The following is a 25,684-nucleotide window of genomic DNA, read 5'->3' on the forward strand; positions in this document are numbered from 1 at the left end:
TCATTGCATGGATGTTAGATCAGGAATTGTAGTATTGCAACACGATGCAACCAAACCGAAATGTCATGTCAAGTAGGTGAATGATGGGGCAGCGGTGACACAGTCATTGTGAGATGCTCTGCATGATATAATCTGGCAGGTGAACTGCAGGTAGAACAGTGCGATGCTCTGAGCAACGTCAGATAGCAATTATTTACTACAATGCAACGTATCAGAACATTGCTTCCGATTGATGCGTCAACACGAGAAAAAGGTCCACATGAAATACAAAAGGTCGACACAAGCAAAAGGTGGACTTGTTCACGATCAATGTCGGCATAGAGTGAGATGACATTAGTGTGCTGAGCGCAGTGAGGGTACGCGTTACACTAATTTGGGGCCCACGTCAACATAGACAGAGTCGTGAAAAACTTGTGTCAGCATTTTCCTGTGACCATTGTCAACTTTTTGCTTGTGTCTACCCTTTTTCAATGTCGACCTGTTGCATGTTGACTTTTTTTTAATTTGCCGACCACTGGTGGTCGACTTAGACACTGTCTATCTTTCCATCGATACTCTGAGAACATCGCCAGAAGATCCCCGTCCTCCTTAGCACAAGATCCATTATTGTGGTCCAATTTAGGTTACATGCAATGGACCACAATAACGGAGTCATATCAGTGCACTGAGTATTATAAAAGGCCGGAACTAAGAGGATAGAACTTGCACAGAGGGCTCTGCGCCGCCGCTCCCGGCAACATGGCGGTCGTAACGCAAGCTACTTCCAGCAACTGGAGTTCAATCTCCTCCCTGTTGAGCCACAAATGTTCACTTAATTGGAGAGGACAAAAATATAGGGTACGGTTCCCATATATACCTCCTACACGCATTGAATTGGGGATCCAACGGTATCACAATATGTATATGGCTTTCTCTTCTGTATGTACCTTCAGTAAAAGAACATTCCTGACTGTGAATTCCAGCGCCACCAATCAAACACTATAATAGTCTACTGCATGAGTGGACTATTGAATACGGTACAGTTAAGACCCCCATACACTAAGCGATTTTGGGACGATTTCATCCGATTTCGGCACTTTGTGCCGATAATCGGGTGAAATCGGCCCAAAATCGTAGGTGTGTGATATCTGATCCGATCCGATGCGCGGTCCCGTGCGCATCGGACCGGATCAGGGAGGTCGGACGGTCAGTACATACGATCACGTCCGACCTCCCTGTATGCATATGCCTGCCACCTGACAGGCATATGCATGCAGACACCGGGGGAGCAGTGGGGCGGGCAGCGGGTCCCTGAGCGCCGGCGAGTGCTGCTGACTGACCTGGCCGGGCAGTGTACTTACACATAGCAGCAGCGGGGACGGGACGCGTAGTGGCGGCTATTTGGTTTTTAAAATACTTGTCAAATGACCGGCCACTCTCTGATTGGCTGAGAGCTCTCCGGCCAAGCAGAGAGCGGCCGGTCATTTGACAAGTATTTTAAAAATCTAATAGCCGCCACTACGCGTCCCGTCCCCGCTGCTGCTATGTGTAAGTACACTGCCCGGCCAGGTCAGCAGCGCTCACCGCACCCGCCGCCCGCCCCCACCACCGCTGGCCGCCCCCACCACCGCTGGCCGCCGCTGCCCGCCCCCACTACTCCTCACCGCCCTGCAGCTCCCCGGGGTTTTTTTTACATGGGATAAATCGCATGCGATTTATCCCATGTAAAAAATGGCACATCAAGTGCCAAATTGTATGTGAGCCTCCCGGGAAGCTGCCGGGCGGCTAGCAGGTAAATTGGGTCCGACTTGTCCCTAGGACAAGTCGGCCTAATGTATGGGGGCCTTAACACCCACATTCCCATATAAAAGGGTTTCTGCTTATTTAATAGGTTACACCAGTGGTTCCCAAACTGTGCGCCTAGGCTCCCTGGGGTGCCTCGGGACACTTGCAGGGGTGCCTCCGGGACAAATTCAAGTTATTTATGATCAATTATTTCTGGACAAAACCAGTGCTGGTGGCTGCCAATCATAAAATGTGTACAATCAGAACCAAATCCTGCCCTTTACCACATAACTGAACCTAAGAAGCACATATAAGCACAATCTACTTCATTTGATGCATATTTTTGGGGGCCTAAGGGTGTCTTGGAAAATTTCTGATACTCTAGGGTGCCGTGATTAGAAAAAGATTGGGAACCCCTGGGTTACACTATTGTGTTTTTTTCTGTCTCTTTTATGTCACAAGCCATATTGGGTACAGACAGGGCCGGATTAAGCCTTCAGGGGGCCCGGGTTCACTTTAGACAGGGGGGCCCCCTCCCACTTGTCATTACTGGCACGGGAGAATATTACACTCTCAAAACACAGAGTAAAGGCAGTATAAACTTGGTCAATGGGTAACTGCAGGGGGGGGGGGGATTAATATAAACATATATATATATATATATATATATATACATATATACATATATATATATATATATATATATATATATATATATATATATATATATATATATATATATATATATATACAGGGCTATTTTTGTGCAGGCTCCAGCAGGAACTGTGGCCCTTATTCTAGTTCACTCTTTCTGACAAAATATTTCTTAGATGGACAAAACCATGTGCACTGCAGGTGAGGCAGGTGTAAAACCCCACCCAAATCTAATTATCTCTGCACAAGTAACACCTGCCTCACATGCAGTGCACATGGTTTTGTCCATCTGAGAAATATTTTGTCAGAAAGAGTGAACTAGAATAAGGGCCACAGTTCCTGCTGGAGCCTGCACAAAAATAGCCCTGTATATATATATATATATATATATATATATATATATAGCCACATCAAAAACCTGTCTCTCTGTACCTTACTCTGTAGGAGCCCTGACAGGCTCAGTGCTGCATCTAATTAAAAACCCTCCCATGACGAGGCCGCTGCTAGTGCAGTCCTTCATGGGCCTCCATATGATGAGCTCCACCAAGCAGAGCTCAGCACACTGGTGAACAAGACTGGTTTTAACGGCGAAACGCGCGTCCAGTTAGGTGGTATGGCGGCCACTGAGGAGACCCCAGCGATGTGTATTTGAGCGGACCTTAGGAGGCTAAGTAGCAATTTTTGGGCTGTAATACTTAATTGTTTAAATAATTGTGCATGAGTGAATCCCTAGTGATGTGAATAGGGATACTCTAAGAGCCGCAAAAATCTACTGCAACTATGTATGGAGTATGTTCATTTAGAGGGTAAAGGTGTCTTGAAAGAGGGTGTATTCTAAAATTGTTCAAACTGTGATTTTGACTCTCTGCTATGACCATCCACTCCTCAGTCGACATTATGTCAACATTGCAGAGTCAATGATTGACAACTGCAAAATCTACTGCAATTGTGCATAAAGCTTGGTTCTGAGAGGGTAAAGGTGCTCTGACAGGGTGAATGTACACTAGGTCACAATTTTCCCCTCATTGTGAGCTGACATTATGGCTAAATGAAAATTGTAACAGTATTGCAAAGCCTATGATTAATCTATTGGAGCACTCCCTGATGATGTGGATAGGGGACTATTCTTCGATGGCTTTGGAATTTGCCTGCAGTGTTTGATATGCAATGTGTCCGTGTGAGGGTGAACTATGCAAAAATTGTGAATTTAATTAACCTATAAATCACCTTATTAGGACTATCCCCTTCTCTCCCTCTAAGGGACTCTCATTGCGGCCAGCCAGAGAGTAATCCCCTGCGCTGAGATTTCAACAGGGGTGATCCAGGCAGCTGAGCCCCAAAAGCAGATCCCAGTCATCTTTCTTCATTTGCCCCCACAATAGTAGCCCCTTAATCTGTACACTGCTGGATCGTTCACTGACCTAGTGGCACACGACCGAGCAGGGATCAGTTGGGACTCTAGGGGTGCATACACCTTTCTCCACCCTCCTATCTGCTTAAACAGAAATGTATTGAAATGAAATAGACATATAATGATATGATATTGGGGTCTTCCTCGAGTAGCTGACACCACTGCATAACGATATTTTCGCCATTCACTATATATATTAAATTTTTTTAATTATTTACTTGTAACTTTCGTTATACGACACAATTGTTTCACAGTTTAGCAACCCAAAAAAACTCAGCTTTATTTATCATTGACCCAAAGGGTTCTGCGAAGGACCATATATGGGAACCACTGATCATAAAAAGCTGAAACAAAAATCATTTTTGAAGTGTGCACCAATGCTGTTTTCACGCTAAATCACTGCAGCCCCACCTCATATGATTGAGTGAAGGAGGGCGCTGATGTCGGGCTGATTAGTGCGAGCTCAGAATAGTCCCTTGAAAGGGGACATACACAGGCACTATTTGTATATTCACATTTAATTATAACACGTTATCTTCCTCTCTTTCTGTCTATACTGTGTTTTTCTCTTTCTCTTTTTCTTCGTACCTTGGGCTCCCAGGGACAACTGTGCCGGATAGTGCATGGGATCATTTAATAATATATATTAAGATACTAAATTTACTTTAACAAGTTAGTGCCCCAAAAAAAGAGTTATCTTTTTTCTTTCTACAATATATGGTTACCCATAACTCTAGGGAGCACCACCAACAAATTTATGTGAGGTATTTATACCCATATTAATATACAAGTTGGTTCATTTATTCATGTTAAATTAACTGTCAGTGCAAGCCACGTCCTCCTTTTTTGTAATATGAAATACCGCCTGTCAGCTCAAAAAATGGTAAAAAAAAACATGTCGACCTTCCGACCTGTCGACACAACCCATGTCAACCTAACACTATGTCGACATAAACCGTGTCGACATTGTCATATGTCGACCTAGACACCTGTCGACCTTCTCCCCTGTCAACCCAATGGTGTCGACCTAATGACTGTCGACCTAAGTGTAGTCAATAATTTGTCCGTATCCCCACCAAGCCCAGGCCCCAACCACCTGTCCCACTCAGATTTAATTGGTTGTAAGCATAGAAATTCAGCTAACCTCATAAATATCACATGCCTCCCACCACACACCAAACAACTTACATGTGCCCTATTGAATGCACGCTCTGTTTGCAATAAATTAACAACCATCCATGACCTCTTAATCTCTCACAACTTCAACCTGCTGGGAGTTACAGAAACCTAGCTCACACAATCAGACACGGCTTCCCCTGCAGCACTGTCACATGGTGGTTTCCACATCACTCACACCTCCAGGCCTGGTAACTGTAACATGGTCACACAGTCAGACATGGCCTCCCCTGCAGCACTGACACATGGTGGTCTCCACCTCACTCACACCTCCAGGCCTGGTAACAGTAACATGGTCACACAGTCAGACACAGCCTCCCCTGCAGCACTGTCACATGGTGGTCTCCACCTCACTCACACCTACAGGCCTGGTAACTGTAACATGGTCACACAGTCAGACATGGCCTTGCCTGCAGCTCTGACACATGGTGGTCTCCACCTCCAGGCCTGGTAACATGGTCACACAGTCAGACACGGCTTCGCCTGCAGCACTGTCACATGGTGGTCTCCACTTCACTCACACCTCTAGGCCTGGTAACTGTAACATGGTCACACAATCAGACACGGCTTCGCCTGCAGCACTGTCACATGGTGGTCTCCACCTCACTCACACCTCCAGCCCTGGTAACTGTAACATGGTCACACAGTCAGACATGGCCTCCCCTGCAGCACTGACACATGGTGGTCTCCACCTCACTCACACCTCCAGGCCTGGTAACAGTAACATGGTCACACAGTCAGACACAGCCTCCCCTGCAGCACTGTCACATGATGGTCTCCACCTCACTCACACCTCCAGGCCTGGTAACTGTAACATGGTCACACAATCAGACATGGCCTCCCCTGCAGCACTGTCACATGGTGGTTTCCACATCACTCACACCTCCAGGCCTGGTAACTGTAACATGGTCTCACAATCAGACACGGCTTCGCCTGCAGCACTGTCACATGGTGGTTTCCACTTCACGCACACCTCCAGGCCTGGTAACTTGGTCACAAAATCAGACATGGCCTCCCCTGCTGCCCTGTCACATAGTTGTCTTCACCTCACTCTCACCTCCAGGCCTGGTAACTGTAACATGGTCACACACTCAGACACGGCCTCCCCTGCAGCACTGTCCCATGGTGGTTTCCACCTCACTCACACCTCCAGGCCTGGTAACAGTAACATGGTCACACAGTCAGACAAGGCTTCGCCTGCAGCACTGTCACATGGTGGTCTCCACCTAACTCATACCTCCAGGCCTGGTAACAGACACGGCTTCGCCTGCAGCACTGTCACATGGTGGTTTCCACCTCGCTCACACCTCCAGGCCTGGTAACTGTAACATGGTCACACAATCAGACATGGCCTCCCCTGCAGCACTGTCACATGGTGGTTTCCACCTCGCTCACACCTCCAGGCCTGGTAACTGTTACATGGTCAGACAGTCAGACACGGCCTCCCCTGCAGCACTGTCACATGGGGGTCTCCACTTCACCCACACCTTCAGGCCTGGTAACATGGTCACACAATCAGACATAGCCTCCCCTGCTGCCCTGTCACATAGTTGTCTCCACCTCACTCACACCTCCAGGCCTGGTCACACACTCAGACATGGCCTCCTCTGCAGCACTGTCACATGGTGGTCTCCACCTCACTCACACCTCCAGGCCTGGTAACTGTAACATGGTCACACAGTCAGACATGGCCTCCCCTGCAGCACTGTCACATGGTGGTTTCCACTTCACTCACACCTCCAGGCCTGGTAACTGTAAAGGAGGTGGGGTTGGTATATTACTGTCACAAGCCTTCACATACTTAGTTCTACCACCGGTTCCTTCACTCACATTTACATCATTTGTAGTTCACTCTATTAGGGTTTTTCCCCCTTTCTCTCTGCGTGTTGCTGCTATCTATCGCCCACCTGGGCTTCCCAAAACTAAATTTTTAGAAGATTTCTCTGCCTGGCTCCCCCATTTCTTATCCTGTGACATCTCCACTATCATCCTGGGTGACTTCAATATTGCTATTGACAGTCCACCATCTTTGTATGCTTCCAAACTCCTCTCTCTAACCTCCTCTATTGGCCTCTCCCAGTGGTCCAACGCCTCTACTAATGAGGAAGGCCACTGCCTTGACCTTGTTTTCACCAGGCTGTGACAAGTCTCTGATTTTACTAACACTCCCTTCCCGCTCTCTGATCACAATCTCATTACCCTCTCACTCTCCTCCATTACCTCAAGCTCACTGACACAGAAATCATGCAAGCCTACCCTAACCCGCAGAAATATAAATTTTATTAATTTTCCACAACTTTCCACCTCCCTGCAACAACAGCAACTCACTAATTTCTACATTTACCTCTCCCAACTCTGCTTTATCCCACCTGTACCAGACTCTTGAAACAGCCCTTGATGAAGTGGCTCCAGCTACCCATTACACCCCGCGTAGGCTTAGATGCCAACCGTGGCACACCAAAGCAACAAGACAACTACGAAATCAGTCACGTAAAGTAGAACGCAGATGGCGTAAATCTCGTAGTATGACTGATTTCCTCACATATAAGACTAGCTACCACTCCTACTGCAATGCTTTAGACACTGCCAAACAAACATACTACCAATCTCTCATCTCGTCTCATGACACCAACCCTAAGCGACTTTTCAACACATTTAAGTCTCTTCTGTACCCTCCCCCTCCTCCCCCACCGGCTACCATCAGTGCACAAGAACTTGCCTCCTACTTTAAGCACACGATTGATAACATCCGAGATGAAATGGTATGCTCCACAACCTCTAACCCTCTTTCTTCCCCACCTGAACCCTCTGGCACTTTCTACTCATTTGAGCCTACAAGTGAAAAGGAAGTATCCACACTCTTCTTATCCTCCTACTCTACTACCTCTCCTCTCGATCCTATACCTGCGCAAGTCATTAAAAATCTATCTCCTGTGCTTATTCCAACCTTAACTAAAATCTGCAATCTCTCTCTTGCTACTGGTACTTTTCCTTCTCAGCTCGAACATGCAATGATTACTCCCATTCTGAAAAAACACAATTCTGACCCTAACTCTCTCTTTATTGTCCTATCTCTCAGCTCCCATAACTCTCCAAGCTACTGGAGAGACCTGTCTACTCTCGCCTCACTAACTTTCTTAACTCTCACACCCTATTAAAACCCACTTCAGTCAGGCTTTTGCTCTCAACACTCCACTGAGACAGCACTGACTAAAGTGGTGAATGATCTGGGAGCTGCTAAGACCATTACTCACTACTTATTCTTCTTGATCTTTCTGCTGGATTTGACACAGTCGATCATACACTTCTCTTACAAACACTACACTCACTAGGTCTTAATGATACTGCCGTTTCCTGGTTCACATCTTACCTATCTGATCGCTCTTTCAGTGTTCGCTTCTCTGACTCTACTTCCTCTTCACTACCTCTGTCAGTCGGAGTTCCGCAAGGCTCAGTCTTAGGTCCTCTGCTTTTCTCAATCTATACCTCCTCTCTTGGCAAACTAATCAGCTCTTTTGGATTTCAGTATCACTTATATGCGGATGATACTCAAATCTATCTATCAACCCCAGAGTTGTCACCAGTGGTTTTGGCCCAAGTCTCTGAATGTCTCTCTGCCATCTCATCTTGGATGTCTTCTCGCCAACTCAAACTCAATATTTCCAAAACGGAATTACTTATATTCCCGCCAACTAAGAACAGTTACCATCCGGATATCTCCATCGCTGTTGACAACTCGACAATCTACCCTACCCCACAAGCTCGTTGCTTAGGGGTCACCCTCAACTCTGACCTGTCCTTTCTTCCCCACATTCAATCTGTCTCCAAATCATGTTACATGCATCTAAAAACATATCCAAAATACGACCGTATCTCACACAAGACACTACTAAATCTCTTATCCATGCACTCATTATATCCCGCATTGATTATTGCAATAGTCTCCTAACTGGTCTTCTCAAGAACAGACTCTCACCACTGCAATCCATTATAAATGCTGCTGCTCGGCTGATCTTCCTTGCAAAACGCTCATCGTCTGCTTATCCGCTCTGCCAGTCCCTCCATTGGTTGCCTGTATATTACCGTATTCAATATAAAACACTTCTACTCGCATATAAAGCTATTAACCATACTGCACCAGCATATATCTCTGCACTTATCACAAAATATCTCCCATCTCGACCACTCCGCTCTGCCCAAGATCTGCGTCTCTCTTCTGCACGGATCACTAGCTCCCATTCATTATTACAGGACTTTCATCGGGCTGCTCCCATCCTATGGAATGCCCTTCCACGCACAATAAGACTCTCCTCTAGCCTCCAAACTTTCAAGCGTTCCCTGAAAACTCACCTCCTCAGGCAAGCCTATCATATTTATATACCACACACACATAACCCTCTGAGGCACTTATGTATTATATAACTTTCCTTTCTGGACTTGTAACTTGGTGGGACTGCTATGCTATTACTGGTGCCTGTCCTTGTGTTTCCCTCCTATATCCCTATAGATTGTAAGCTTGCAGCAGGGCCCTCCTACCTCCAAGTCTGTCTGTTGTTACACAGTTTGTTTTATCACTGTCTACTATTGTAAAGTGCAACGGAATCTGCTGCGCTATATAAGACACTGTAACGGAATCTGCTGCGCTGTATAAGACGCTGTGACGGAATCTGCTGCGCTATATAAGACGCTGAAACGGATTCTGCTGCGCTATATAAGAAACTGTAACAGAATCTGCTGCGCTGTATAAGACGCTGTAACGGAATCTGCTGCGCTGTATAAGACGCTGTAACGGAATCTGCTGCGCTATATAAGACGCTGTAACGGAATCTGCTGCGCTATATAAGACGCTTTAACGGAATCTGCTGCGCTATATAAGACACTGTAACGGAATCTGCTGCGCTATATAAGACGATGTAACAGAATCTGCTGCGCTATATAAGAAACTGTAACGGAATCTGTTGCGCTATTTAAGACCTGTAACGGAATCTGCAGCGTATATAAGAAACTGTAACGGAATCTGCTGCGCGATATAAGAAACTGTAACGGAATCTGCTGCGCTATATAAGACACTGTAACGGAATCTGCTGCGCTATATAAGACGCTGTAACGGAATCTGCTGCGCTATATAAGACACTGTAACGGAATCTGCTGAGCTATATAAGACACTGTAACGGAATCTGCTGCGCTATATAAGACACTGTAATGGAATTTGCTGAGCTATATAAGACACTGTAACGGAATCTGCTGAGCTATATAAGACACTGTAACGGAATCTGCTGCGCTATATAAGAACCTGTAACGGAATCTGCTGCGCTATATAAGACACTGTAACAGAATCTGCTGCGCTATATAAGACACTGTAACAGAATCTGCTGCGCTATATAAGACACTGTAACGGAATCTGCTGCGCTATATAAGACACTGTAACGGAATCTGCTGCGCTATATAAGAACCTGTAACGGAATCTGCTGCGCTATATAAGACACTGTAACAGAATCTGCTGCGCTATATAAGACACTGTAACAGAATCTGCTGCGCTATATAAGACACTGTAACAGAATCTGCTGCGCTATATAAGACGCTGTAATGGAATTTGCTGCGCTATATAAGACGCTGTAAATAAATATATAAATGTGTCTGACATCCCATCCATGCGCATCAGGTTGGACCCTAGAGATTGAACCTCCTGCACAATGGATTTATCGGATCGGACTCATCAGCAACGCATCGCAAAAGACTGGCCGGCCACTGATTGGCTAAGAGAGCTCTCTCAGCCAATCAGAAGCAGGACAGTTTTTTTTATATCTCCTACCCCGCACCGCTGTTGCAGCTCCCCGGGAGTCTTTACTAGCAACATTTCGCATGTAAAAAAGCACATTCATGCCAAATCGTAAGTGGGCCCTGCCGGGGAGCTCAAGGGAGATTGGGTCTGACTTGTCCTCAGGAGAAGTAGGCCTAATGTATATTGTGTTATTGTAGTAATGTTACAGCTCTGTAAATAATTACCCCTTAGTGTTATTGTTGTAATGTTACAGATCTGTAAATAATTAACCCTTAGTGTTATTGTAGTAATGTTACAGTGCTTTGTAAACAATTCACCCTTAGTGTTATTGTAGTAATGTTACAACTCTCTGTAAATCATTAACCTTTAGTGATATTGTAATAATGTTACAGCTCTGTAACTCATTAACCCCTAGTGTTATCGTAGTAATGTTACAGCTCTGTAAATCATTAACCCTTCGTGTTATTGTAGTAAAGTTACAGCTCTGTAAATAATTAACCCTTAGTGTTATTGTAGTAATGTTACAGCTCTGTAAATCATTAACCCTTAGTGTTATTGTAGTAATGTTACAGCTCTGTAAATAATTAACATTTAGGGCCAGATGTATCAAGCTTCAAAAGTGATAAAATGGAGAGTGATAAACAGCCAGCCAATCAGCTCCTACCTGCCATGTCACAGACTGTGTTTGAAAAATGTTAGGTAGAAGCTGATTGATTGGTTGTTTATCACTACATTTTATCACTTTTGATGCTTAGTGAATCTGGCCCCTAGTGTTATCGTAGTAATGTTACAGTGCTTTGTAAATAATTAACCCTTAGTGTTATTGTAGTAATGTTACAGCTCTGTAAATCATTAACCCTTATTGTTATTGTAGTAATGCTACAGCTCTGTAAATTATTAACCCTTAGTGTTATTGTAATAATGTTACAGCTCTGTAAATAATTAACCCTTAGTGTTAATGTAGTAATGTTACAGCTCTGTAAATAATTAACCCTTAGTGTTATTGTAGTAATGTTTCAGCTCTGTAAATCATTAATTCTTAGTGTTATTGTAGTAATGTTACAGCTCTGTAAATCATTAACCCTTATTGTTATTCTAGTAATGCTACAGCTCTGTAAATCATTAACCCTTAGTGATATTGTAGTAATGTTTCAGCTCTGTAAATAATTAACCCTTAGTGTTATTGTAGTAATGTTTCAGCTCTGTAAATCATTAACCCTTAGTGTAATTGTAGTAATGTTACAGCTCTGTAAATCATTAACCCTTAGTGATATTGCAGAAATGTTACAGCTCTGTAAATCATTAACCCTTAGTGTTATAGCTCTTTAAATCATTAACCCTTAGTGTTATTGTAGTAATGTTACAGCTCTGTAAATAATTAACCTTTAGTGTTATCGTAGTAATGTTACAGTGCTTTGTAATTAATTAACCCTTAGTGTTATTGTAGTAATGTTACAGCTCTGTAAATCATTAACCCTTAGTGTTATTGTAGTAATGTTACAGCTCTGTAAATCATTAACCCTTAGTGTTATTGTAGTAATGTTACAGCTCTGTAAATCATTAACCCTTAGTGTTATTGTAGTAATGTTACAGCTCTGTAAATTAACCCTTAGTGTTAATGTAGTAATGTTACAGCTCTGTAAATAATAACCCTTAGTGTTATTGTAGTATTTTTTCAGCTCTGTAAATCATTAACCCTTAGTGATATTGTAGTAATGTTACAGCTCTGTAAATCATTAACCCTTAGTGTTGTAGCTCTTTAAATCATTAACCCTTAGTGTTATTGTAGTAATGTTACAGCTCTGTAAATCATTAACCCTTAGTGATATTGTAGTAATGTTACAGCTCTGTAAATCATTAACCCTTAGTGTTATTGTAGTAATGTTACAGCTCTGTAAACGGTTAATCCTTTGTTACGCTGTGTAGCGGGTGGTGGTAAGTGATGTCTCCCACCATATGGTAGCAGGTAGAAAACAACCAGTTATTATTGTGATGTGTGCCTCAAGCTGTGACATCTGACATCTCCTGATAGCTGCGACACTGATGGGAGTCACTGGTCCTACTTGGAGCCAGTGACTCCCATCATTAGCTGGTCCGGGTCTTAGGGGGCCGGGAGCAATGCTGGAGAACCCAGACCAGGGGACCAGTAATGTCTGTACTGCAGACAACGGTGCAGTGACAGAACAGCTCCGTACTGTACTGTTACCCTGATACATTCCCTCATGTGCATAGTACCAATAAAAGCATCCCATATCAGCCTGGGAACCGGGAGAGGTGATACCAGCAGGACATATATAGTATCTGTACATATATGTAACTAGGTATAAGAGCCAGTAGGACATATAGAATATCTGTACATATATGTAGCTAGCTATAAGAGCCAGCAGGACATATATAATATCTGTACATATCTGTAACTATCTATAAGAGCCAGCAGGACATATATAATATCTGTACATATATGTAACTAGCTATAAGAGCCAGCAGGACATATATAATATCTGTACATATCTGTAACTAGCTATAAGAGCCAGCAGGACATATATAATATCTGTACATATATGTAACTAGGTATAAGAGCCAGTAGGACATATAGAATATCTGTACATATATGTAGCTAGCTATAAGAGCCAGCAGGACATATATAATATCTGTACATATCTGTAACTATCTATAAGAGCCAGCAGGACATATATAATATCTGTACATATATGTAACTAGCTATAAGAGCCAGCAGGACATATATAATATCTGTACATATCTGTAACTATCTATAAGAGCCAGCAGGACATATATAATATCTGTACATATATGTAACTAGGTATAAGAGCCAGTAGGACATATAGAATATCTGTACATATATGTAGCTAGCTATAAGAGCCAGCAGGACATATATAATATCTGTACATATCTGTAACTATCTATAAGAGCCAGCAGGACATATATAATATCTGTACATATATGTAACTAGCTATAAGAGCCAGCAGGACATATATAATATCTGTACATATATGTAACTAGCTATAAGAGCCTGCAGGACATATAGAATATCTGTAGCTAGGTATAAGAGCCAGCAGGACATATATAATATCTGTACATATCTGTAACTATCTATAAGAGCCAGCAGGACATATAGAATATCTGTACATATATGTAACTAGCTATATGTCCTGCTGGCTCTTATAGCTAGTTACAGATATTCCATATGTCCTGCTGGATCTTATAGCTAGTTACATATATGTACAGATATTCTATATGTCCTGCTGGCTCTTATAGCTAGCTACATATATGTATAGATATTCTATATGTCCTGCTGGCTCTTATACCTAGCTACAGATATGTACAGATATTCTATATGTCCTGCTGGCTCTTATAGCTAGCTACAGATATTCTATATGTCCTGCTGGCTCTTATAGCTAGCTACAGATATGTACAGATATTCTATATGTCCTGCTGGCTCTTATAGCTAGTTACATATATGTACAGATATTCTATATGTCCTGCTGGCTCTTATAGCTAGCTACATATATGTACAGATATTCTATATGTCCTGCTGGCTCTTATAGCTAGCTACATATATGTACAGATATTATATATGTCCTGCTGGCTCTTATACCTAGCTACAGATATTCTATATGTCCTGCTGGCTCTTATAGCTAGCTACAGATATGTACAGATATTCTATATGTCCTGCTGGCTCTTATAGCAAGTTACAGATATGTACAGATATTCTATATGTCATGCTGGCTCTTATAGCTAGCTACATATATGTACAGATATTCTATATGTCCTGCTGGCTCTTATAGCTAGTTACAGATATGTACAGATATTCTATATGTTCTACTGGCTCTTTTAGCTAGTTACAGATATTCTATATGTCCTGCTGGCTCTTTTAGCAAGTTACAGATATGTACAGATATTCTATATGTCCTGCTGGCTCTTATAGCTAGTTACAGATATGTACAGATATTATATATGTTCTGCTGGCTCTTATAGCTAGTTACAGATATGTACATATTCTATATGTCCTGCTGGCTCTTATAGCAAGTTACAGATATGTACAGATATTATATATGTCCTGCTGGCTCTTATAGCTAGTTACAGATATTCAATATGTCCTGCTGGCTCTTATAGCTAGTTACATATATGTACAGATATTCTATATGTCCTGCTGGCTCTTTTAGCAAGTTACAGATATGTACAGATATTCTATATGTCCTGCTGGCTCTTATAGCTAGTTACATATATGTACAGATATTCTATATGTCCTGCTGGCTCTTATAGCTAGTTACAGATATGTACAGATATTATATATGTCCTACTGGCTCTTATAGCTAGTTACATATATGTACAGATATTTTATATGTCCTGCTGGCTCTTATAGCTAGTTACATATATGTACACATATTCTATATGTCCTGCTGGCTCTTATAGCTAGTTACATATATGTACATATTCTATATGTCCTGCTGGCTCTTATAGCTAGCTACATATATGTACAGATATTCTATATGTCCTGCTGGCTCTTATAGCTAGTTACATATATGTACAGATATTCTATATGTCCTGCTGGCTCTTATAGCTAGTTACATATATGTACATATTCTATATGTCCTGCTGGCTCTTATAGCTAGCTACATATATGTACAGATATTCTATATGTCCTGCTGGCTCTTATAGCTAGCTACATATATGTACAGATATTCTATATGTTGTGCTGGCTCTTATAGCTAGTTACAGATATGTACAGATATTCTATATGTCCTGCTGGCTCTTATAGCTAGCTACATATATGTACAGATATTCTATATGTCCTGCTGGCTCTTATAGCTAGTTACATATATGTACAGATATTCTATATGTCCTGCTGGCTCTTTTAGCAAGTTACAGATATGTACAGATACTATATATGTCCTGCTGGCTCTTATAGCTAGTTACATATATGTACAGATATTTTATATGTCCTGCTGGCTCTTATAGCTAGTTACATATATGTACACATATTCTATATGTCCTGCTGGCTCTTATAGCTAGTTACATATATGTACAGATATTCTATATGTCCTGCTGGCTCTTATAGCTAGCTACATATATGTACAGATATTCTATATGTCCTGCTGGCTCTTATAGCTAGTTACATATATGTACAGATATTATATATGTCCTGCTGGCTCTTATAGCTAGCTACATATATGTACAGATATTCTATATGTCCTGCTGGCTCTTATAGCTAGTTACATATATGTACAGATATTCTATATGTCCTGCTGGCTCTTATAGCTAGCTACATATATGTACATATTCTATATGTCCTGCTGGTTCTTATAGCTAGCTACATATATGTACATATTCTATATGTCCTGCTGGCTCTTATAGCTAGTTACATATATGTACATATTCTATATGTCCTGCTGGCTCTTATAGCTAGTTACAGATATTCTATATGTCCTGCTGGCTCTTATAGCTAGTTACATATATGTACAGACATTCTATATGTCCTGCTGGCTCTTATAGCTAGTTACATATATGTACAGATATTCTATATGTCCTGCTGGCTCTTATAGCTAGTTACAGATATGTACAGATATTCTATATGTCCTGCTGGCTCTTATAGCTAGTTACATATATGTACAGATATTCTATATGTCCTGCTGGCTCTTATAGCTAGTTACAGATATGTACATATATTCTATATGTCCTGGTGGCTCCTATAGCTAGTTACATATATGTACATATTCTATATGTCCTGCTGGCTCTTATAGCTAGTTACAGATATTCTATATGTCCTGCTGGCTCTTATAGCTAGTTACAGATATTCTATATGTCCTGCTGGCTCTTATAGCCCTTTAAATCATTAACCCTTAGTGTTATTGTAGTAATGTTACAGCTCTGTAAACGGTTAATCCTTTGTTACGCTGTGTAGCGGGTGGTGGTAAGTGATGTCTCCCACCATATGGTAGCAGGTAGAAAACAACCAGTTATTATTGTGATGTGTGCCTCAAGCTGTGACATCTGACATCTCCTGATAGCTGCGACACTGATGGGAGTCACTGGTCCTACCTGGAGCCAGTGACTCCCATCATTAGCTGGTCTGGGTCTTAGGGGGCCGGGAGCAATGCTGGAGAACCCAGACCAGGGGACCAGTAATGTCTGTACTGCAGACAACGGTGCAGTGACAGAACAGCTCCGTACTGTACTGTTACCCTGATACATTCACTCATGTGCATAGTACCAATGAAAGCATCCCATATCAGCCTGGGAACCGGGCGAGGTGATACCAGCAGGACATATATAGTATCTGTACATATCTGTAACTTGCTAAAAGAGCCAGCAGGACATATAGAATATCTGTACATATATGTAACTAGCTATAAGAGCCAGCAGGACATATAGAATATCTGTACATATATGTAGCTAGCTATAAGAGCCAGCAGGACATATAGAATATCTGTACATATCTGTAACTAGCTATAAGAGCCAGCACAACATATAGAATATCTGTACATATATGTAACTAGGTATAAGAGCCAGTAGGACATATAGAATATCTGTACATATATGTAGCTAGCTATAAGAGCCAGCAGGACATATATAATATCTGTACATATCTGTAACTATCTATAAGAGCCAGCAGGACATATAGAATATCTGTACATATATGTAACTAGCTATATGTCCTGTTGGCTCTTATAGCTAGTTACAGATATTCCATATGTCCTGCTGGATCTTATAGCTAGTTACATATGTGTACAGATATTCTATATGTCCTGCTGGCTCTTATAGCTAGCTACATATATGTATAGATATTCTATATGTCCTGCTGGCTCTTATACCTAGCTACAGATATGTACATATATTCTATATGTCCTGCTGGCTCTTATAGCTAGCTACAGATATGTACAGATATTCTATATGTCCTGCTGGCTCTTATAGCTAGCTACATATATGTACAGATATTCTATATGTCCTGCTGGCTCTTATAGCTAGTTACATATATGTACAGATATTCTATATGTCCTGCTGGCTCTTATAGCTAGCTACATATATGTACAGATATTCTATATGTCCTGCTGGCTCTTATAGCTAGTTACATATATGTACAGATATTCTATATGTCCTGCTGGCTCTTATAGCTAGCTACATATATGTACAGATATTCTATATGTCCTGCTGGCTCTTATAGCTAGCTACAGATATGTACAGATATTCTATATGTCCTGCTGGCTCTTATAGCTAGTTACATATATGTACAGATATTATATATGTCCTGCTGGCTCTTATAGCAAGTTACAGATATATACAGATATTATATATGTCCTGCTGGCTCTTATAGCTAGTTACAGATATGTACAGATATTCTATATGTTCTGCTGGCTATTATAGCTAGTTACAGATATGTACAGATATTCTATATGTCCTGCTGGCTCTTTTAGCAAGTTACAGATATGTACAGATATTCTATATGTCCTGCTGGCTCTTTTAGCAAGTTACAGATATGTACAGATATTCTATATGTCCTGCTGGCTCTTATAGCTAGTTACATATATGTACAGATATTTTATATGTCCTGCTGGCTCTTATAGCTAGTTACATATATGTACAGATATTCTATATGTCCTGCTGGCTCTTATAGCTAGCTACAGATATGTACAGATATTTTATATGTCCTGCTGGCTCTTATAGCTAGCTACATATATGTATAGATATTCTATATGTCTTGCTGGCTCTTATAGCTAGTTACATATATGTACAGATATTCTATATGTCCTGCTGGCTCTTACATATGTACATATTCTATATGTCCTGCTGGCTCTTATAGCTAGCTACATATATGTACAGATATTCTATATGTCCTGCTGGCTCTTACATATGTACATATTCTATATGTCCTGCTGGCTCTTATAGCTAGCTACATATATGTACAGATATTCTATATGTCCTGCTGGCTCTTATAGCAAGTTACAGATATGTACAGATATTATATATCTCCTGCTGGCTCTTATAGCTAGTTACAGATATGTACAGATATTCTATATGTCCTGCTGGCTCTTATAGCTAGTTACATATACTGTATGTACAGATATTCTATATGTCCTGCTGGCTCTTATAGCTAGTTACATATATGTACAGATATTCTATATGTCCTGCTGTCTCTTATAGCTAGTTACATATATGTACAGATATTATATGTCTTGCTGGCTCTTATAGCTAGTTACAGATATTCTATATGTCTTGCTGGCTCTTATAGCTAGTCACATATATGTACAGATATTCTATATGTCCTGCTGGCTCTTATAGCTAGTTACATATATGTACAGATATTATATATGTCTTGCTGGCTCTTATAGCTAGTTACAGATATGTACAGATATTCTATATGTCCTGCTGGCTCTTATAGCTAGTTACAGATATGTACAGATATTATATATGTCCTGCTGGCTCTTATAGCTAGTTACAGATATGTACAGATATTATATATGTCCTGCTGGCTCTTATAGCTAGTTACAGATATGTACAGATATTATATATGTCCTGCTGGCTCTTATAGCTAGTTACATATATGTACAGATATTATATATGTCCTGCTGGCTCTTATAGCTAGTCACATATATGTACAGATATTCTATATGTCCTGCTGGCTCTTATACCTAGTTACAGATATGTACAGATATTCTATATGTCCTGCTGGCTCTTATAGCAAGTTACATATATGTACAGATATTATATATGTCTTGCTGGCTCTTATAGCTAGTTACAGATATGTACAAATATTCTATATGTCCTGCTGGCTCTTATAGCTAGTTACATATATGTACAGATATTCTATATGTCCTGCTGGCTCTTATAGCTAGTTACATATATGTACAGATATTCTATATGTCCTGCTGGCTCTTATAGCTAGTTACAGATATGTACAGATATTATATAAGGGCCGCTGGCTGTGAGCACCGCACATTCTTACAGAGACCATTACACATATTACCAGCGTCCTGGGGAACATGTGGCTAATTATTACAGTCTGGTTATTGTACGATGTGTCAGTCTGCGTACGATAGTAATAGGGCTGCTGCTGTTTGTAGCCGTCCATGTTCCGTAGTCAGGAGGCCAAGACAATTAAGCAACAATTAATGATAAAATGAAACTGGCCAGATGGCGAAGATGTCATCGCACTGGGATAAGAGGAGCCGGATTTACGCCATCCCACAGGATCACTCACAGATAGGTTGGGAAGGGAAAGGGTTCATATTCTGCTGCACTTGGGAATAATTACAGTGGCTGGTATGTTTATGTCTGTGGGTGACAGTGATGCTGGGGCTACCTCCAGGGGAATAACCTGTGCCCAGTACTGGGGATTGCTGGCCTCTGCCACAGTGCCGGATCATCCTGATGCAGGAGAAATATGGGCAGCACAGGGACAGTATAAAATGCTGGGGTATAGTTGGTTGTATGGAGCCCCCTGATGGCTGCAGCCCCAGACAGGTGCCTGTCCCGGCTGACTGTCCCTGGAGGACTCAGCACTGGTTCAGTGTACATGGAGGAAGATCTCCTATAGACCTTGTGATCATCAGTCTAGAGCTGGCCCCAGGCTTCCCAGTTCCCACACGGTGCTTCCACCAACAATGACATGCTACAGAGCACCTAGGATATAGCAGCACAACCTAGGACCCCAGTGACTATATGCCACACACTATCATTACATTACACATGCATCCTATGTATCACCTTCCCGTCTGTATTAGTGTCTTCACAATGGAGAAATTCTAATAATGCAAATCTAATAATACAATGGGAGGATTGATAAGGAGGTGCAGGTCATGGAGTAAACAGATTCTGGAGAACAGTGGGATATGTCCTCCGATAGTCCTGGGTCAGTGTCAGATGTCCTGGGTCAGTGTCAGCGGAACATGTCCTATGTTAGTCTTCGGTCAGTGTCAGTGGGACATGTCCTCCGATAGTCCTGGGTCAGTGGGACATGCCCTGTGTTAGTCCTGGGTCAGTGGGACATGTCCTGTGTTAGTCTTGGGTCAGTGACAGTGGGACATGTTCTGTGTTAGTCCTGGGTAAGTGTCAGTGGGACATGTCCTGTGTTAGTCCTGGGTCAGTGTCAGTGGGACATGTCCTCCGATAGTCCTGGGTCAGTTTCAGCGGAACATGTCCTATGTTAGTCTTGGGTCAGTGTCAGTGGGACATGTCCTCCGATAGTCCTGGGTCAGTGGGACATGTCCTCCGATAGTCCTGGGTCAGTGGGACATGTCCTCCGATAGTCCTGGGTCAGTGGGACATGCCCTGTGTTAGTCCTGGGTCAGTGGGACATGTCCTGTGTTAGTCTTGGGTCAGTGCCAGTGGGACATGTCCTGTGTTAGTCCTGGGTCAGTGTCAGCGGGACATGTCCTGTGTTAGTCCTGGGTCAGTGTCAGCAGGACATGTTCTGTGTTAGTCCGGGTCAGTGACAGCGGAACATGTCCTGAGAAGGGTCCTGGGTCCGTGGGACATATCCTGCAATAGTCCTGGTTTAGTGTCAGTGGGAAATGTCCATTGATAGTTCTGGGTCAGGGAGACATATCCTCTGTTAGTCCAGGATCAGTGCCAGTGGGACTTGTCCTGTGTTTGTCCATGGTCATTGGGAAATGTCCTTTGATAGTCCTGAGTCAGTGTCAGTAAAACATGTCGTGTGTTAGTCCTGGGTCAGTGGGACATGTCATGTGTTAGTCCTGGGTCAGTATCAGTGGAACATGTCCTGTTAGTCCTGGGCTAGTGCCAGTGGAACATGTCCTCTAATAGTCCTGGGTCAGTGAGACATGTCCTCTGATAGTCCTGGGTCAGTGTCAGTGGGAAATGTACTGAGATAGTCCTGGGTCAGTGTCAGTGGAACATATCCTGTGTTAGTACTGGTTAAGTGTCAGTAAGACATATCCTCTGTTAGTCCAGGGTCAGTGCCAGTGGGACATGTCCTGTGTTAGTCCTGGGTCAATGTCACATGTCCTGTGTTTGTCCAAGGTCATTGGGACATGTCCTTTGATAGTCCTGGGTCAGGGTCAGTGGGACATGTCCTGTGTTAGTCCTGGGTTAGTGTCAGTGGAACATGTCCTCGGATAGTCCTGGGTCAGTGAGACATGTCCTGTGATAGTCCTGGGTCAGTGGGACATGTACTGAGTTAGTCCTGGGTCCGTGTCAGCGGAACATGTCATCTGACAGTCCTGTTTCAGTGGGACATGTCCTGTGTCTGTGGTATGTGACACTGACCCAGGACTGTGATAGTCCTGGGTCAGTGTCACATGCCCTGTGAAAGTCCTGGATCAGTGTCAGTGAGACATGTCCTGTGTTGGGTTTGATACGAAATTCCGGCATTCAAAATCCCGACGCCGGAATCCCAAGTGCCGAAATCCCGACAAGGGGGGGGCGGGTGAGGACTGTCCCCCCTTGCGGGCTCGCCACGCAACGGCCCGGTGCCTTCCTACGCTTGGCACACTAATTTATTCTCCCTCTATGGGTGTCATGGACACCCATAGAGGGAGAAAGTGTCGGGATTTCAGCGGTCGGGATTCCGGGTCTCTGGATTTTGACCGCCGGTATTCCGACCTCCGGGATTATAACTGCATCCCCTGTGTTAGTCCTGGGTAAGTGTCAGTGGGACATATCCTGTGTTAGTACTTGGTCAGTGTTAGTGGGACATGTCCTGTGTTAGTACTTGGTCAGCTTCAGTGGGACATGTCCTGTGTTATTCCTGGGTAAGTGTCAGTGGGACATGTCCTGTGTTATTCCTGGGTAAGTGTCAGTGGGACATGCCCTGTGTTATTACTGGGTACAGTAAGTCTCAGTGGGACATGTCCTGTGTTATTCCTGGGTACAGTAAGTCTCAGTGGGACATGCCCTGTGTTAATACTGTGTCTCAGTGTCAGTCGGACATGTACTGTGTTAGTCCTGGGTCAGTGTCAGTAGGACATGTCCTGTGTTAGTCCTGTGTCTGTGTTAGTGGGTCATATCCTGTGTTATTCCTGGGTCAGTGTCAGTAGAAAATATCCTGTGATAGTCCTAGGTCTTCGTATCAGTGGGACATGACCTGTGTTAGTCCTGGGTCAGTGGGATATGTCCTGTGTTAGTCCTGCATCAGTGTCAGATTGTCAAGTGTCAGTCCCGTGTCAGCATCAGTGGGTCATGTCCTGTGTTGGTCCTGGGTCAGTGCCAGTGGGACATTCCTGGTTCAGTGTCACATGTCCTATGTTATTCCTGGTTCAGTGTCAGTGGTACATGTCCTATGTTATTCCTGGGTCAGTGTCTGTGGGCCATGTCCTGTGATAGTCCTGGGTCAGTGGGACATGTCCTATGTTAGTCCTGGGTCAGTGCCAGTGTGACATTCCTGGGTCAGTGTCAGTGGGATATGTCCTGTGTTAGTCCTGCATCAGTGTCTGATTGCACAGTGTTAGTCCCGAATCAGCATCAGTGGGTCACGTCCTGTGTTAGTGCCATTCCTGTGTTAGTCCTGGGTCAGTGCCAGTGTGATATTCCTGGGTCAGTGGGATATGTCCTGGGTCAGTGTCTGTGGGGCATGTCCTGTGTTAGTCCTGGGTCAGTGCCAGTGGGACATTCCTGGGTCAGTGGGACATGTCCTGTGTTAGTCCTGCGTCAGATTGTCAAGTGTCAGTCTCGTGTCAGCATCAGTGGGTCATGTCCTGTGTTGGTCCTGGGTCAGTGCCAGTGGGACATTCCTGGTTCAGTGTCACATGTCCTATGTTATTCCTGGTTCAGTGTCAATGGTACATGTCCTATGTTATTCCTGGGTCAGTGTCTGTGGGCCATGTCCTGTGATAGTCCTGGGTCAGTGGGACATGTCCTATGTTAGTCCTGGGTCAGTGCCAGTGTGACATTCCTGGGTCAGTGTCAGTGGGATATGTCCTGTGTTAGTCCTGCATCAGTGTCTGATTGCACAGTCTTAGTCCCGGGTCAGCATCAGTGGGTCATGTCCTGTGTTAGTGCCATTCCTGTGTTAGTCCTGGGTCAGTGCCAGTGTGATATTCCTGGGTCAGTGGGACATGTCCTGGGTCAGTGTCTGTGGGACATGTCCTGTGTTAGTCCTGGGTCAGTGCCAGTGGGACATTCCTGGGTCAGTGGGACATGTCCTGTGTTAGTCCTGGGTCAGTATCTGTGGGACATGTTCTGTGTTAGTCCTGGGTCAGTGTCAGTGGGGCATACCCTGTGTTGGTTCTGGGTCAGTGGGACATGTCCTGTGTTAGTGTCACATGTACAGAGTCACAGTGTGACCTGACTTATGACAGTCCTGTTGGTGTGGTATTGTAGCTGTGTGGCGTCAGTCATACACTTGTACATACAGAAGTTGTACAAAGCATCGGTAATCAGAGTAACAGGAGTGCGGAGCATGCTGCGCTGTATGGGGGGCTCTGCAGATGCTGGCTGCAGTATGGGAAGCTCTGCATGGTGCACAGTATAGAAGGCTCTGCATATATTGGGGCTCTGCATGCTGCACAGTATAGAAGGCTCTGCATATGTTGGGGATCTGCATATGTTGGCCAGGGGTCTTACCTCTGCGCTGCGGTGCTGGAGTCCAGTATTCCGGTAGATTGCATCCAGGAGCGGGAGAGTCCGGCAGACAGAGGTTCCTCCTTCATGCTGAGTCCCCCCCTAGACAGAGTGTCCTGGATGGAGAACATGGGCAAAAACAGCAGCCACAACTCCCGGGTCCCGGAGCTCAGCGGAGACCCCGGTGTGCAGCGGTGCAGGTGTATCCAGGGCGCACAGGGGAGTGTTCCGGGGCACAGAGACGATTATCCCGGGGAGCACAGGTGAGTGTTCCGGGGCGCAGATACGACTATATCGGGGAGCACAGGTGTGTGTTCCGTGGAGCACAGATTAGTGTTCCGGGACGCAGAGAAGACTATCCCGGGGAGCACAGATGAGTGTTCCGGGGCGCAGAGAGGACTATCCAGTAGCCCACAGATGAGTGTTCCGGGACGCAGAGATGACTATCCCGTAGAGCACAGATGAGTGTTCCGAGACGCAGAGATGACTATCCCGTAGAGCACAGATGAGTGTTCCGGGGCCAACAGATGTGTTCCGGGACACAGAGATGACTATCCCGTAGCGCACAGATGAGTGTTCCGGGACACAGAGATGACTATCCAGTAGCGCACAGATGAGTGTTCCGGGACACAGAGATGACTATCCCGTAGCGCACAGATGAGTGTTCCGGGGTGCACAGGTGAGTATCCCGGAGCGCACAGGTGACTATCCCGCAGGGTTTCGGGTACCATCCAGGAGCTGTGCCGGGCAGAGGATGCGCCTCTCAGTCTGAGCAGTACAGGACTGAGGCTGGAGATCCTCCGGCAGGAGGCTGGGAGGCAGCTGTCCCAGGGGAGACACGAGGGGAGTGGGAAGCAGAGCTGCTTCCCTCCCGTAACATCCCCCCCCCCCCCCCCCCCCCCTGCACTCTGCCTTACACTCTATCCTGCACACACTCTCCTCCATCCCTGCACTCTACACACTACAATCTCTCCTCCGTCCCTGCACTCTACACTACACTCTCTCATCCAACCCTGCACTCTACACTACACTCTCTCATCCGCCTCTGCACTCTAAAATACACTCTCTCATCCGTCCCTGCACTCTACACTACATTCTCTCATCCGTCCCTGCACTGTACACTACACTCTTTCATCCGTCCCTGCACTGTACACTACACTCTTTCATCCGTCCCTGCACTCTACACTACACTATCATCCGTCCCTGCACTCTACACTACACTCTCTCCTCCGTCCCTGCACACTACACTACACTCTCTCCTCCGTCCCTGCACTCTACACTACACTCTCTTGTCCGTCCCTGCACTCTACACTACACTCTCTCGTCCGTCCCTGCACTCTACACTCTCATCCGTCCCTGCA

The 25,684-nt window shown here is 44.0% G+C and overlaps 1 protein-coding gene across 4 annotated transcripts in view; it reads right to left on the minus strand.

Annotated features, from left to right (window-relative positions):
- LOC146058941 (transcription factor COE3-like) overlaps positions 1–25,171 on the minus strand; it is a 169,324-nt gene extending 144,153 nt beyond the window's left edge. For 2 of the 4 annotated variants that reach the window (XM_083171306.1, XM_083171236.1), the window contains exon 1: positions 24,327–25,171. In XM_083171306.1, coding sequence (XP_083027432.1) covers positions 24,327–24,454 — 128 coding nt within the window. In that variant the 5' untranslated portion in view covers positions 24,455–25,171. The remainder of the gene's footprint in view (positions 1–24,326) is intronic. The other 2 variants (XM_083171191.1, XM_083171149.1) reach the window with 1 other exon arrangement.
- Between the last annotated feature and the right edge of the window lie 513 nt (positions 25,172–25,684).

The sequence above is a fragment of the Crinia signifera genome, chromosome 1 (assembly GCF_055691185.1).
Source record: "Crinia signifera chromosome 1, ASM5569118v1, whole genome shotgun sequence".
NCBI classification, from domain to species: domain Eukaryota; kingdom Metazoa; phylum Chordata; class Amphibia; order Anura; family Myobatrachidae; genus Crinia; species Crinia signifera.